Source organism: Hypanus sabinus, chromosome 5, assembly GCF_030144855.1.
Source record: "Hypanus sabinus isolate sHypSab1 chromosome 5, sHypSab1.hap1, whole genome shotgun sequence".
NCBI lineage: Eukaryota > Metazoa > Chordata > Chondrichthyes > Myliobatiformes > Dasyatidae > Hypanus > Hypanus sabinus.
In genome coordinates this window covers 169,827,886-169,841,935 of record NC_082710.1, presented here as the reverse complement: position 1 = coordinate 169,841,935, position 14,050 = coordinate 169,827,886, and the positions used below count along the sequence as shown (strand labels likewise).

Genomic DNA, 14,050 nt, shown 5'->3' with positions numbered 1-14,050 from the left:
TTGGAAAAGGAGTGCATTCCAATAATTGATGTGTTGAGAAGGGAGGATGTTCAGTTGGGTAGCTGCTTATGTTTGTTCTCATTACTGGTCTTCTTTCTCCTCCCCACCTTGTCAGGAGATCTACAAAGACCGGAAGAAGTTCTCAGAACAGGTCTTCAAAGTGGCTTCCTCTGACCTAGTCAACATGGGCATTGGGGTGGTCAGCTACACCCTGAAGGACATTCATGATGACCAGGTAGGCTGGAGCAAGAGGGTCCTGCCGAGGGACTCGTCCACCATTAACGTACACAACCCTTTCGACCTTACATTCTCTCCAAGGGCAGAAAGTTGTATGATACCAGTTAGAAAATTGGTGGCAGATAATTCCATGACATCATCTTCAGGAATATTTCCAGGCAAAAGTTGGCAGAGGTCATGGTGCCTGGGCAGAAGGGGTAGTTGATGATGGTTTAAGGCAACATATTGGAGGATTGCTTCGAGGGGTACCTTGGGGAAGTATTGAATCTATTGGGATGCCAAGCCACACCAGGGCTGTTAACCCAGCTAACCTTACTCCAATGACCAGTTTGAGGAAAATGGGACAGCACAGTGGTGCAGATGGTCGACCCGCTGCCTCACATCGCCAACAATCCAGATTTGGTTCTGACCTCTGGTGCTGGCTGTGCTGCTGTAAGCGCTTCCTATGAGTGCATGGGTTTCCACCCAGTGCCCCAGTTTAGAACATAGAACAGGACCACACAGTACAGCCTAAGATGTTGTACCGACATTTTACCCTACTCCAAGATCAACCCAACCCTTCCCTCTTACATAGCCACCTATGTGCCTGTCTAAGAGTCTCCATTTGGGATCAGTGTAAACGACTGTGGTGATGGTCAGCATGACCTGAAGGGCTCAGTCACCTGTGTATAACTGAGATCATATTATGACACCACTGCCACCTTAGCCATGCCCTCTTGTCACTACTACCATCAGGCAAGAGGTCTAGAAGCCTTAGACCCACACAACCAAGTTCAGGAGCAATTATTACCCTACATCCATCAGGCTCCTGAACTGGTGTGGATAACTTCAATCACTACCACTCTGAATGTATTCTATGATCCACAGACTCTCTATCAAGGATTCGTTACAACTCATGTTTCAGTTTTCCTGTAATACCTGCAAAAAAATAAATCTTAAGGTAATATATGGTGACATATTCACACTTTGCTTCTAAATTTACTTTGAAAGTTGCTCTCTGGCAATGACCTGTTGTTGGATATAACATCCTTGCTCCCACAGTGATACAACCACAGTGTACTGATGTTCCGTGTTTCCACAGGGTTATCTACACTCACTGGGGAAGTCTCGCACAGCCCAGGTGCAGCGAGATGCTCGGATCGGAGAAGCTGAGGCCAAACGGGACTCGGGTATCAAGGTAATGGGTCTTACAATTTTTAGGGCTGAGGAGAGTCCTGCTGACCACTGAGGTGGCAGTGAAATATTGGAGGGGTGCGGAGGAGGAGGGTGGGGCACTGGGACAGGGAGGAGAGAAATGGGGGGGGGGGGGTTTGGGGGAGAGGCACTGCAAGAGTTGGATGGGCCTGGAACAGGGCTGAGGTAGGGCTGGGGGTCAGGAGGGAAAAGGCAGTAGTTAGATAGTGTTGGAGGATTGGGGCCAGCAGAGGGGGAGGTGGTTATTTGGAGGCACTGGGAAGGAGGAGAGGTTAGAATGAGGGCTGAGGAGAGAGGTTAGAATGAGGGCTGAGGAGAGAGGTTAGAATGAGGGCTGAGGAGAGAGGTTAGAATGAGGCCTGAGGAGAGAGGTTAGAATGGGGGCTGAGAAGAGAGGTTAGAATAGGGGCTGAGAGGAAAGGAAAGGAATGGGGGCCAGGCAAAGAGAAAGGTGAGGAGAACTGTGGTGAGGGCTGAGGTGTGGCAGGAAGAAGAGTTGAGGGCGTGATGCTATAATGGCTTGGCAGTAGTCCTGAAGGGACTGTGAGAGGAAAGAGAAGAGGATAGGCTTGTGAAAGAGATAGGGGGCAGGGGTATTAAAGAAGTAGGAGATGAAGGGGAAGTTAGGAGCTGGAAAAGGAAATATGGAAGGATTGTAAGGAGGGTTAGAGTATGGGATCTGGAGGGGCTTCAGAGGATAAAGTGTTTAGGAATATAATTTGCTGCATATTTACACGGAGTCACACCACCTAAGGTCAGAGAAATATAGAATATCACTCTGGATTTTGACCCAAAATGTTCGCCGTACATTTCCCTCCACAGATACTGCCTGATCAGCTAAGTTGCCAGAGCATCTTGTCCTGTTGATCCAGATTCCGGCATTTACAGGCTCACATGTCCCTGGTCATAAAATGCTGCCTTGCAGTGCAGGTCTGCACCAAACTTTACCCAGACAGGAAAGAATACAGGATAATGAATGATAATACTCTCAGGACACATGCAAAGTGAACTCCATCTGTACTATCCCATGTCCCCAGAGCAGGGTCTGCGCAAGTTAGATATGGAGTAAAGCTCACTCTATATTGTCCCATCTAACACTCCCAGAGCAGGGACAGCATGAGTTAGAGTAAAGCTTTTTATTTATCTCCAAAATTAACTGTACACAAGACTACATTAAAAAGTCTGTAACGTTCTTTATATACATAGTATCATTTTGAGTGTTATCAGTTCTATACATTCATAGTTTTACACATAGAATGTTTTTATCATCAACTTGCACCCTCGGTATCTTGAGGCAGAAGGTACTCCTGCAGTTGGAGTGATAAGGAGCTGAAATCCTTTTTCATTGCCCCAACAAACTGTTGCTGGGAATAGGTGAACTATAGTACTGATCTCAGACTGACCTCCACCTCTACCCTCCAACAGGAAGCCAGAGCCCAGCAGCAGAAGGTCTCGGCGCAGTACGTGAACGAGATTGAGGTGGCCAAAGCCCAGCGTGACTTCGAGCTGAAGAAAGCCACCTATGACACGGAGGTGAACACAAGGAAGGCGCAGTCAGACTTGGCCTATCAGCTGCAGGTATGCGAGGGTGGCCTCTGTGTTCAGCTCGGACCTAGCCAGTAAAGGTCAGAGGTTGAAAGTCCAGGCCCAGGTGAACTGGACCTCCCATCCGTAGGTCAGTGTGGACAAAGGAAAGCTCTCATCATCCAGTTCTGTCTGAAGATTAAGGGTTTGGAGGTGGTTTGGTTGTTATAATTGGTCCTCGATTATCAGGTTACAGACAAGAGGCAATGCAGTCAGCAATTTCCATTGGGAAATTCAGAAGAACTTCCTTTATCCCAAGAGCAGTGGCAACGTGGAACTGGAGCACAATGATAGGTACGGAGTGGTTGGGCGAAGCGGACTGATACAGAAGTCAGTGCATGTCCTCTGTTTAACCAGTGAGCCAAGAAACAATGAGGTGGTGGGTGAATGGAAAGGTGCTGGGAAAAAGGTGGGGCTCTGGTAGGGAGAGTGTTGGACTGGTACCAGTGTCATCGCTGATTAACTGGATTCTGAAAACTCACACTGGTTGCTCAGTAGCACTTTATTTGTGTATAAGGGGAACAGTATAACCCCAGTTACCACACTATTTTGGTCTACGTTTTTATGCAGAAATTAACAAACTGGATAGAGATATTCACCAACTGGAAATATTGTGTATGTTCAAATTCCTTAATATAATCACAGTACAGGTGTTCAAAGTCAATGGAAGCTACATGTTGACACTTTGAAGTTTGTAAAGTAATTGTCTCCTAGTTGGTGTGTGCCTTACATTCTTTTATTACAGCCTTGTCTTGGGTGTGCCAAATAGCTCTAGTCTCTACTGTGCAAAGAAAAACTATACTTCCTTGCCTGGGCTTGACTGCACACTATCTAGAAACTATCAGTAAACAAAAAGTACACTGCAGATGCTGTGGTCAAGTCAACATGTACAAACAAGCTGAATGAACTCAGCACATCGGGCAGCATAAGTTGAAATGAGCAGTCAGTGTTTCGGGCCGAGACCCTTTGTCAGGACTGAAGAAGGAGGGGGCAGGTGCCCCATAAAGAAGGTGGGGGGAGGGTGGAAAACCAATCAGAGGAAAGATCAAGCAGTGGGGGAGAGGAAGCAGGGAGGGGATAGGCAGGAGAGGTGAAGAAGGAATGTAAGGGGAAAGCACTATAGGTAGTAGAAGAAGGCAGAGTCATGAGAGGTGATAGGCAGCTAGAAGAGGAGACAGAGTGAAAGTGAGATGGGGGAAGGAATTACTGGAAGTTGGAGAATTCGATGTTCATACCACAGGGCTGGAGATTACCCAGACGGTATGTGAGGTGTTGCTCCTCCAACTTGAGTTTGGCAAATCACATCTCCTCCATTTCCCGCACTTCGGCCCTCACCCCATCCTCCCGTCACCACAACAGGGACCGTGTTCCCCTTGTCCTCTCCTACCAGCCTTCGGATCCAGCATATTATCCTCCACAACTTCTGCCACATTCAACAGAACCCCACCACTAAGGACATCTTTCTCTCTCTACCCCTCTCTGCCTTTCACAGGAATTGTTCCCTCCATGACTTCCTGGTCCACACGTCCCTCCCCACAGATCTTCCACCTGGTACTTATGCCTGCAAGCGCAAGTGCTACACCTGTCTCTCCTCCTCCTCTCTTGCCACCATTCAGGGCCCCAAACAGTCCTTCCAGGTGAGGGAACACTTCACTTGTGAGTCTGTTGGTAATCTGTTGCATCCGGTGCTCCCCGGTGCAGCCTCCTCTACATCGGCGAGACCCAACACAGATTGGGGGACCGCTTTGTTGAGCACCTACGTTCCATCCACCACAACAGACAGGATCTCCCGGTTGCCACCCACTTCAACTCTGCTTCACATTCCCATATGTCCATATGTGGCCTCCTCTACTGCCATGATGCGGCCAAACTCAAGTTGGAGGAGCAACACCTCTGGGTATACCATCTGGGTAGTCTCCAGCCCCTTGGTATGAACATCGAATTCTCCAACTTCCGGTAATTCCATCCCTCTCCCTTCCCCCATCCCACTTTCACTCTGTCTCCTCTTCTAGCTGCCTATCACCTCTCTCATGATTCTGTTTTCTATTACCCATAGTGCTTTCCCCTTACATTCCTTCTTCACCTCTCCTGCCTATCCCCTCTCTGCTTCCCCTCCCCCACCCCTTGATCTTTTCTGATTGTTTTTCCTCCCTCCCCCCACCTTCTTTATGGGGCCCCTGCCCCCTCCTTCTTCAGTCCTGACGAAGGGTCTCGGCCCAAAAGCGTTGACTGCTCATTTCAACGGATGCTGAGTTCATCCAGCTTATTTGTACGTGTTGATCTAAAAACTATCCTTGCCTGGACATTATCTTAACCTTTACTTGCTGCAACTTCCACAGCAGGAGCAGCAGGTAAGTCTGTAGGGGTGGGCGAAGCTGGTAGAAGGTGGTGCCCACTAATTTTGTCTTTCCCACTACTCACACTGAACACCCCGCCCCGCCGTTCATCAGGTGGCCAAGACCAAGCAGCAGATTGAGGAGGAGAAGATGCAGGTGCAGGTGGTGGAGCGTGCCCAGCAGATCCAGCTGCAGGAGCAGGAGATCCTTCGACGCGAGAAGGAGCTCGAGGCCAAGGTGAAGAAGCCCGCAGAGGCTGAGCGCTACAAACTGGAGAAGCTGGCTGAGGCTGAGAGGTAACCTCCCCGTGCTGGGGTCAGAGAGCTTGGTCTAGATCCCCAAGGCTGGTTCATGGGTCTGGGCCACTGAGATCCTAATGGCATATGGACATGGCAGATCATTCCCCACCAAGAAAGTTGGGGTGTGCATGGTGACACAGAGAGGCTGGGGGTCCAGATCTGTTGGTAAATGGGAGGGAAGGAATTGCCACTTAATATTCAAGGAGCAAGAAAGATCTTTTGCTCAACTGTCCCAACACCCAGGACCCTTTGCCTGTAGAGGAGGCACCTACCTTTAGAAAGCCATTTATCTTGGTAATGACAGGACTGGCACAGTAAACACTAGGGCTCTGGAAAGTGTGGAGGAACGGAGAGACCTGTGGTTAGTTCTACACTGAAAGTGACATGGGTAGACAGTAGATGGTGAAAATGACAGTCGGTTGTTGCTTTCATGGGTCAGTCTCTGTGTACAGGGCTTGGGACTTCATGTTGCAATTATACAAAATATTGTTTAGGCCACACTTGCACAATTCTGGTCATCCAGCTATAGGAAGGATGTCATTACTCTGGAGAGTATGCAGGAAAGATTTGCGAGGAAGTTACTGGGACTGGAGTGTCTTGTGTTAGAAGTAAGTTTGAGATTTTTCTCCCTTAAGTGTAGGAGACTGAAGGGGGCATAGATAAGGTGAAAGGTCAGTCTTTTTCCCAAGGGTGTGGGAGCCTAAAACTAGAGGGTTTGATTGAAATTGATACAGGAAAGGTGTGAAAGAGACCAGAGGCAGCACACAAATTTGCTGGAGTAACTCAGCAGGCCAGGCTATTTTTCTAAGCTCCAGGTACATTAAAAGACCCTATTATATCCACCTCCACCACTGTCGCCGGCAGCCCATTCCACACCCCTGACATCTCCTCTGTACCTAATCCCAGGCACTTTAAAACTGTACCCTCTCGTGCCCTTTCTGACTACCCACACGATCAGTGCTCCTCATCATCTTATACACCTCTATCAGGTCACCTCTCATCCTCCATCACTCCAAAGAGAAAAGGCCGACTTCACTCAACCTATCCTCATAAGGCATGCTCTCCAATCCAGGCAACATCCTTGTAGATCTCCTCTGCACCCTTTCTATAGTTTCCACATTCTTCCTGGATTGAGGTGACCAGAACTGAGCACAGTACTCCAAGTGGGGCCTGAGCATGGTCCTGTATAGCTGCAACATTACCTCTTGGCTCAAGCTCAATCCCACAGTTGAAAGCCAGTCAACCTGCGCAGTAGCCTTAAGTGTCCTATAGACTTGGACCCCAAGATCCCTCTGATCCTACACACTGCCAAGAGTCTTGCCATTAATACTATATTCTGCCTTCATATTTGACCTACCAAAATGAACCACTTCATAGTAGCAAAAAGAAAAACACAATAAATATAAAAACAATCTTGTAATACAAAACATACAAGCAAATGAGTGTGGCCACATATACATTAGATTAGCTATGTACATAGATTGATTGTACATTCATTATGTGTCATGTCGAATGATGTGGGTGATCATGGTCTTTCTGTAACCATGACTGTTCTTGGCAAATTTTTCTACAGAAGTGATTTCTCCAGTGCCTTCTGCGCAGTGTCTTTACAAGACTTGTGAACCCAGCCATTATCAATACACTTCAGAGGTTATTGGTCCGTTCAGATGTGGCCCAAGGGCAGAGAGAGAGACATTGAAGTGCATTGATAGTTCACAGAATTTAATGTGAACAGGGTTTTAAGGAAACAGAACACAATAAAAACTAGGCCAAACAGTGCCATTAACTAAAACTCCCAAATGGAAAACTAGATGCCAACACTGCGGCTGAAAGGAATAACTGAATATTAAATGAATACTGCTAGTCTTCAGCATCAGTCGACTCAACAGTCCACTTTCTCAGGCAAGACTGAAAGCAAGCTGGCACCATATCGTGGCTTTGCTTTGCTCGTCTTGACAAGTGCTACAACGAAAAGAATGGAGTTAAATACCACCATAATGAAATAATAATTAACTAACACATGCACATTCACAAGTACAATTGCTGAATCTGCTGCGCTGTCAAGTCCGTGGTTGTGAAATTATCTGCCTGATGTCAGTGGTCACATAACTGACCATCTGCCATATGTTCCCATGGCTTTCCGTGAACATGATTCGGGGTCTAAGCAGGGTCCAAACCTTCCCCCAAGGGTGACCTGCAGTCCAGCTGAGGGAAGGAGCACATTACACCTCCTTAGAGATGTATCTCCACCCTGCGACCTTATTGACTGTATGTACATAAAGTGACGCTGGGTGCGGGAGTATCTGTACATAAGGTGACAGAAAATGACAAAGTGACTCTTGTCAAGAGGAACTGTTCTAGCTAGCAGCATGTAAGCACTGTTATGTAAACACAGGAAGAGTGACTGTCAGTGTAGTTATGAGGAGTAGAGAGTAGGTGCATGGGGCATGAAGGGTGCTGAGGGGCTGTGGAACGGAATGGCTAATGCATGTGTAGTGGTGGTGAAGTGGGTAAGTGGTGGAGCTGTTGGTCAGCCTGACGGCTTGGGGGAAGTAACTATTTTAGAGTCTGTGTTTCTGGTGTGGATATTGCATAGCCTCCTCCCTGATAGGAGTGGAACAGACAGTCAGTAAGCAGGATGGGTGGGATTCTCCATGATGTTGCTGGCCTTATTCTGGTTCCTTTCTGTATATATGTCCTTGATGGTGCTCAGGCTGCTATTGGTGATGGGCTAGACAATTAGGAAAGGCTTAGAGTTGTATCGGCCAAATGGAAGAAAATGGGACGAGCTGAAACAGACGTCATCAATGTGGATGAGTTGGGCCGAGGATCCTATGATTCTGAGTTAAAATGGAGCTTGCTCTTCCCTGCCTCTCCTCCCCGATCTCTACAAAACGCAATGAGGTCAGACATTGAAGCCCAGCTCTTGGGGAGGGAAGAGGCTCGGGTTTGAAAGGCCCCTCTCACTCTCCTAGTCTGTGCATTTACTGACAGCTGTTACAGATATCTGGAACTATTGCAACACATTCACTGTGGTCATGAGGCAGACAACACGCAACTTGCAAACGGCAGGGGTCCCAAGTTGGGTTGTCACGGAGTCATACAGTATGAAAAAGGCCCTTCGGCCCACCATGCTGACGATCACAATCCCGATCCTACACTTAATCCCTGCATCTTCTCATCAACTTCCCCACTTCCCCCAGCCACAATTCTACCACTCACCCACACGCCAAATGTAATAAATTACTGGGGCCAGTCAGCAGCTCCCCTGATCCCTGTGTTTGTGGGATGTTGAGTCACAGGGAGAACATGAAGACATTTTGGTTCAAGGGGATGTTGAGTCACAGGCAGAACATGAGGACATTTTGGGTAAAGCAGAAATGAGTGTGGCAAAGCGTTTGACCTAAACTTGTTTGGAAGAAGAGGGAGAGGGGAAGCAACAAACTCCAGCAGCTGATGGAAGTCCAGAGTCACCTTCCAGTGGTTGCCAGGTTCAGGGGCAGGAGCAGTTGGGGAACTGCCCACATTTGTTCTAAATACAGGGATCAGGATCGAATGCAGATCAACGGCGCTGTAGGGCAGCAGCTGTACCCGCTGAGCCACTTTGCTGCCCCGCAGTCAAGCAGAATCAGCTTGGGTGACACTGTGTTTGGGGTGTGTGGTGATGGACCCTGACCCCTTCCTACTGTTTTCTCTCCTTTCCCAGGATGAAACTCATCATGGAGGCAGAGGCGGAGGCAGAGTCCATACGGGTAAGCCACGTGTTGGAAACAGCACACACCTCCCCACCCCACCCTGCTGCAGATACTGGTAAATAGAACACCACATTACAGGCACTTCGACCCACAACATTGTGCTGACCATGTAACCTACTCTAGAACTGCCTAGAATTTCCCTACTGCATAACCATCTATTTTGCTAAACTTAAAAGACCCAATTGTATCCACTTCCACCATCGCTGCTGGCGATGTATTCCAGGCCACTCTCTGTGTATAAAAAAAACTTGCCCCTCTCGATATCTATTTCCAAGCACCTTAAAACTATGCCCCTCCCCGGTGTTAGTCTGTTAGTCATTTCAGCTCTGCGGAAAAGCCTCTGGCTATCCACACAATCAATGCCCCTCATCATACACCGCTATCAGGTCAGCTCTCATCCTCCATCAATTCAAGGAGAAAAGGCCAAGTACACTCAACCTATTCTCATAAGGTATGCTCTCCAAACCAGGCAACTTTCTTGTAAATCTCCTCTGCACTCTTTCTCTAGTGTCCACATCCTTCCTGTAATGAGGTGACCAGAACTGAACACAGTACTCCAAATGGGGTCTGATCAGGGTCCTATCTAGCTGTAACATTACCTTACAGCTCTTAAATTCACTCCCACGATTGATGAATGCCAACACACCATATGCCTTTGTAACAACACTGTCAACCACTGGTAACTTGGAAGAGAACCGGGGGAAACTTGGAGAACAATTCCAACCTGGAGTGGTTAATAATGAGGCAGCAGGAGGCAGGAATTGGAGGTGATAGAGGATTGTAGGGTTGGAGGAGGTGGAGTGGGTAATTGAAATGGGCCCTTTGCCTATTGTGTCCATGCTGACCCTTTTTACCTGTCTGAATTTTTGTTCACATTAGAACCACATTCTTGCATGCCTTTCCTATTTATGCCTATCGAAGACTTCACAACCTCCTCTGGGTGCGTTACTGCCCTCTGTAAATGATAACTTAGCCCTCTCCCCCTTAAATCTCCTTCCTTTCACCTTAAACTGATGCCTTTCCTGCATAGCAGGGAATTTTGTACACTGCACTTTCATGTGCTTTGGGGAGCGACTCAGCCCATGTAGTAGGAGCTTTGGGTCTGAAGTCAGAGAGCCTGGGTGGTAGGTGGTTGACAGAAGTGTGGGAGTCCGAGTGGTGGGTGGTTAGTAAAAGTGTAATAGAGAGTCCGGGTGGTCAACAGAAGGGTTGCAGGAGGTACGACTGCAGTGGGAGCTTCTGTCAGACCTGTCACTGACTCTGTGACCCACCTCTTCCATCTCCCTCCCAGGTGAAGGGAGAAGCAGAAGCCTTTGCGATTCATGCCAAGGCCAAAGCTGAGGCCGAGCAGATGATCAAGAAAGCAGAGGCTTTCAATGAGTACAAGGATGCTGCCATGGTTGACATGATGCTGGAAAAGCTGCCCCAGGTAAGAGACGACTCTGAAACCGGTCCTGATCTGTGCGCTGGGCAGATGTAAAGCCACAACCAGGGAGTCTGTCCATTGACACCTGCCACTGCCCTGACGACTCATTTGTAATAGGAGCAAAACACACACACAGTGCTGGAGGTATTCAGCGGGTCAAGCAGCATCTACAGAGGGGGAATGCAAAGTTCACCTTTTGTACTGAAACCCTCCATCAGGACTGGAGAGAAAGGGGGACAGAAGCCAAGATTAAAGATTCATGTTTGTCATGTGTACATCGAAATAAATAGTCGATGTTTCGGGCTGAGACCTTTCGTCAGGTTCTTACTACATTTCCCTACCCCCATTCCAACTACCTACCTTCCCCCTCACCTGCCTTCACCTTTCACCTGCCAGCTTGAACTCCTTTTCCATCCCCATCTTCTTATTCTGGCTTCTTCCGCCTTCCCTTCCTGATGAAGAATCTCAGCCTGAAACTGTTTATACCTCTTCATAGATGCTGAGTGCCCTGCTGAGTTGTGTTACTCTAAACTTTCCTCCGTCACCTTAACTGAGTTGAAGTGGCAGCATATCTGCACAGATCCAACATGGAGTAAAGTGACCTTAACGAGGTAATCTCCTCCGACTGATGGTCAAGGGTCAGTGTTGTTCAGGGCACTACTGGCATTGTGCCCAACAACCACTGAGGTGGCAGTTCAGCCCATAATTTGCCATCTGATCCGAAAGATGGTGTCTCTACCAGTGCAGCCCATCATCATTGCTGCCTTCCAGGAACACCATCTCACTTGTGGAGGTGCCACCTGGATTTGAGTGTTCTGGGTTAAAGCGTCTTCAGGTGAGAGCGTTTCCCAGTGAGCTTGATTGCCTCAGGTGCTGGTAGGCATGAACAGCTCACTTTACCCACTGTTGCTTTTCCAGGTGGCAGCAGAGATCAGCCAGCCCTTCTCAAAGGTCAAGAAGATCACCATGGTGAGCAGTGGCAGCGGAGAAGTGGGTGCCTCCAAGATGAGCGGAGAGGTTCTTGATATCATGACCAGGCTTCCCGAGACCATCGAGAAACTCACTGGAGTCAACATCTCCCAGGTAAGAAGTTTTGGAGGGCTAGGAGCATGAGAGGTGATGGTGAGGTTTACACACTGTTCTCCAGCGCTCTGGGACTTAGTGGGGCAGTGGATCACACACTGTCCTTCACCCTCACCCCCACCCCTCAATGAAGTTGTCGTGCATGTGTATGAGGAGCTAGTTTAAATTATGTATTTTAAAGACAAGCCATTGTTATTATCCAGTTCAATACTTCATTCATTCTTTCCTCCGCTAATTCCCACTGAAACACTGAACAGGGCAAAGGAAAGATATAGCAGGGCAATATTTCTTGGGATAGTACAGCCAGGTAACCTGTAACTGTCCCATATAAAAGTGAAGAGTTGAACGACCTTTATTTAAAAATGATTAAGCAGATCGGAAGAAGAGTGTTTAGGATTATCAGCGAAGTGAGGGACCTTGCAGAAGTTTCTTGACCCAGGGTAGTGGAAGCGTGGACCATGATACCATAAGGTGTAAATAGAACGATTTCTGAAGGTACTCATTTAGCGCAGGAAAGCAAGAGAAAGTCAAAGTCAGTTTCTTATCGAAGTATGTATATGTCATCATATAACACTGACGTTTTCCTGCAGGCATTTACTGAGAAATAAGGAATGCAGTAGGATTAATACAAGAACTATACATTAATCCTAGCAGACAGCCAATGTGCAAAAGTAGACAAACTGTGAAATTGAAAGTGTCTGTAGACTGTATAGTTTCTTATGAACCAGTATTAATAGATATAGTACTCTTAAGTAACTGATTGTCCAAAATTTCACGTTATATCGGAGGGATAGGAAGGTCGGCAGAGGGGGTGGCGTGCTCTGCTGGTTAAGAATGGCATCAAATTAGTAGAAAGATGTGACATAGGATTGGAAGATGTTGAATACTTGTGGGTTGAGTTAAGAAACTGCAAGTGTAAAAGGACCCTGATGGGAGTCAGATACAGGCGTCCCAACAGTAGCTGGCATGTGGACCACAGATTACGACAGGAAATAGAAAAGCGTGTCAAAAGAGTAATGTTATGATAGTCATGGCAGATTTTAACATGCAGGTCGATTGGGAAAATCAGGTTGGTAATGGATCTCAAGAGAGTGAGTTTGTTGAATGAATGCAAGATGGCTTTTTAGAGCAGTTTGTCGTTGAGCCTACTAGGGCATCAGGGACTACTAGGGATTAGGTGTTATGTAATAACCGGAGGCGGTTAGGGAGTTTAAGGTAAAAGAACCCTTAGGAGACAGTGATCACAATATGATTGAGTTCGACTTGAAATTTGATAGGGAGAAAGTAAAGGAAATTACAGTGGTATGGGAGAGCAGTTGGCCAAAGTAAATTGGAAGGAGATGCTGGCAGGGGTGACAGCAGAGCAATACTGGTGTGAGTTTCTGGGCGAATGAGGAAGGTGCAGGACAGATGTATTCCAAAAACAAAGAGATACTCAATTGGGAAAATAGTGCAACCATAGCTGACAAGGGAAGTCAAAGCTGTTGTAAAAGCAAAAGAGAGGGTATACAACAAAGCAAAAATTAGTGGGAGGACAGAGTATTGGGAGGCTTTAAAAACTCTACAAAAAGCAATTAAAAGAATCATTCAGAGGAAAAAGATGAAATATGAAAGCAAGCTAGCAAACAATATCAAAGTGGATAGTAAAAGCATAAGAAAATGAAGCTGGAGAAATAATAACGGGGGACCAAGGAAATGGCAGATGAACTAAATTAGTATTCTGCATCAGTCTTCACTGTGGAAGACACTTGCACTGTGCCAGATGTTGTAGTGTGTGAAGGAAGAGAAGTGAGTGCAGTTACTGTTACAAGAGAGAAGATGCTCAAAGAGCTGCAAGACCTAAAGGTACGTTAGTCACCCGGACCAGATGAACTGCACCCTAGTGTTCTGAAAGAGGTAGAGTTAGAGATTGTAGAGGCATTAGCAATGATCTTTCAAATATAATTGGACTCTGGCATGGTGCCAGAGGACTGGAAAATTGTAAGTGTCACTCTTTAAGAAAGGAGGAAGGCATCAGAAAGGAAATTGTAGACCAGTTAGCCTGACTTCAGTGGTTGGGAAGATGTTGGAGTCATTTGTTAAGGATAAGGTGATGGAGTACTTGGTGACACAGGACAAGATAGTACAAAGTCAGCA

The 14,050-nt window shown here is 47.1% G+C and overlaps 1 protein-coding gene across 1 annotated transcript in view; it reads left to right on the top strand.

The window, feature by feature from the left end:
• LOC132394568 (flotillin-1-like) overlaps positions 1–14,050 on the top strand; it is a 60,629-nt gene that overhangs the window by 43,170 nt on the left and 3,409 nt on the right. The window contains exons 6-12 of the mRNA XM_059970866.1: positions 116–235; positions 1,319–1,414; positions 2,857–3,009; positions 5,466–5,647; positions 9,357–9,402; positions 10,697–10,834; positions 11,750–11,914. Coding sequence (XP_059826849.1) covers positions 116–235; positions 1,319–1,414; positions 2,857–3,009; positions 5,466–5,647; positions 9,357–9,402; positions 10,697–10,834; positions 11,750–11,914 — 900 coding nt within the window. The remainder of the gene's footprint in view (positions 1–115; positions 236–1,318; positions 1,415–2,856; positions 3,010–5,465; positions 5,648–9,356; positions 9,403–10,696; positions 10,835–11,749; positions 11,915–14,050) is intronic.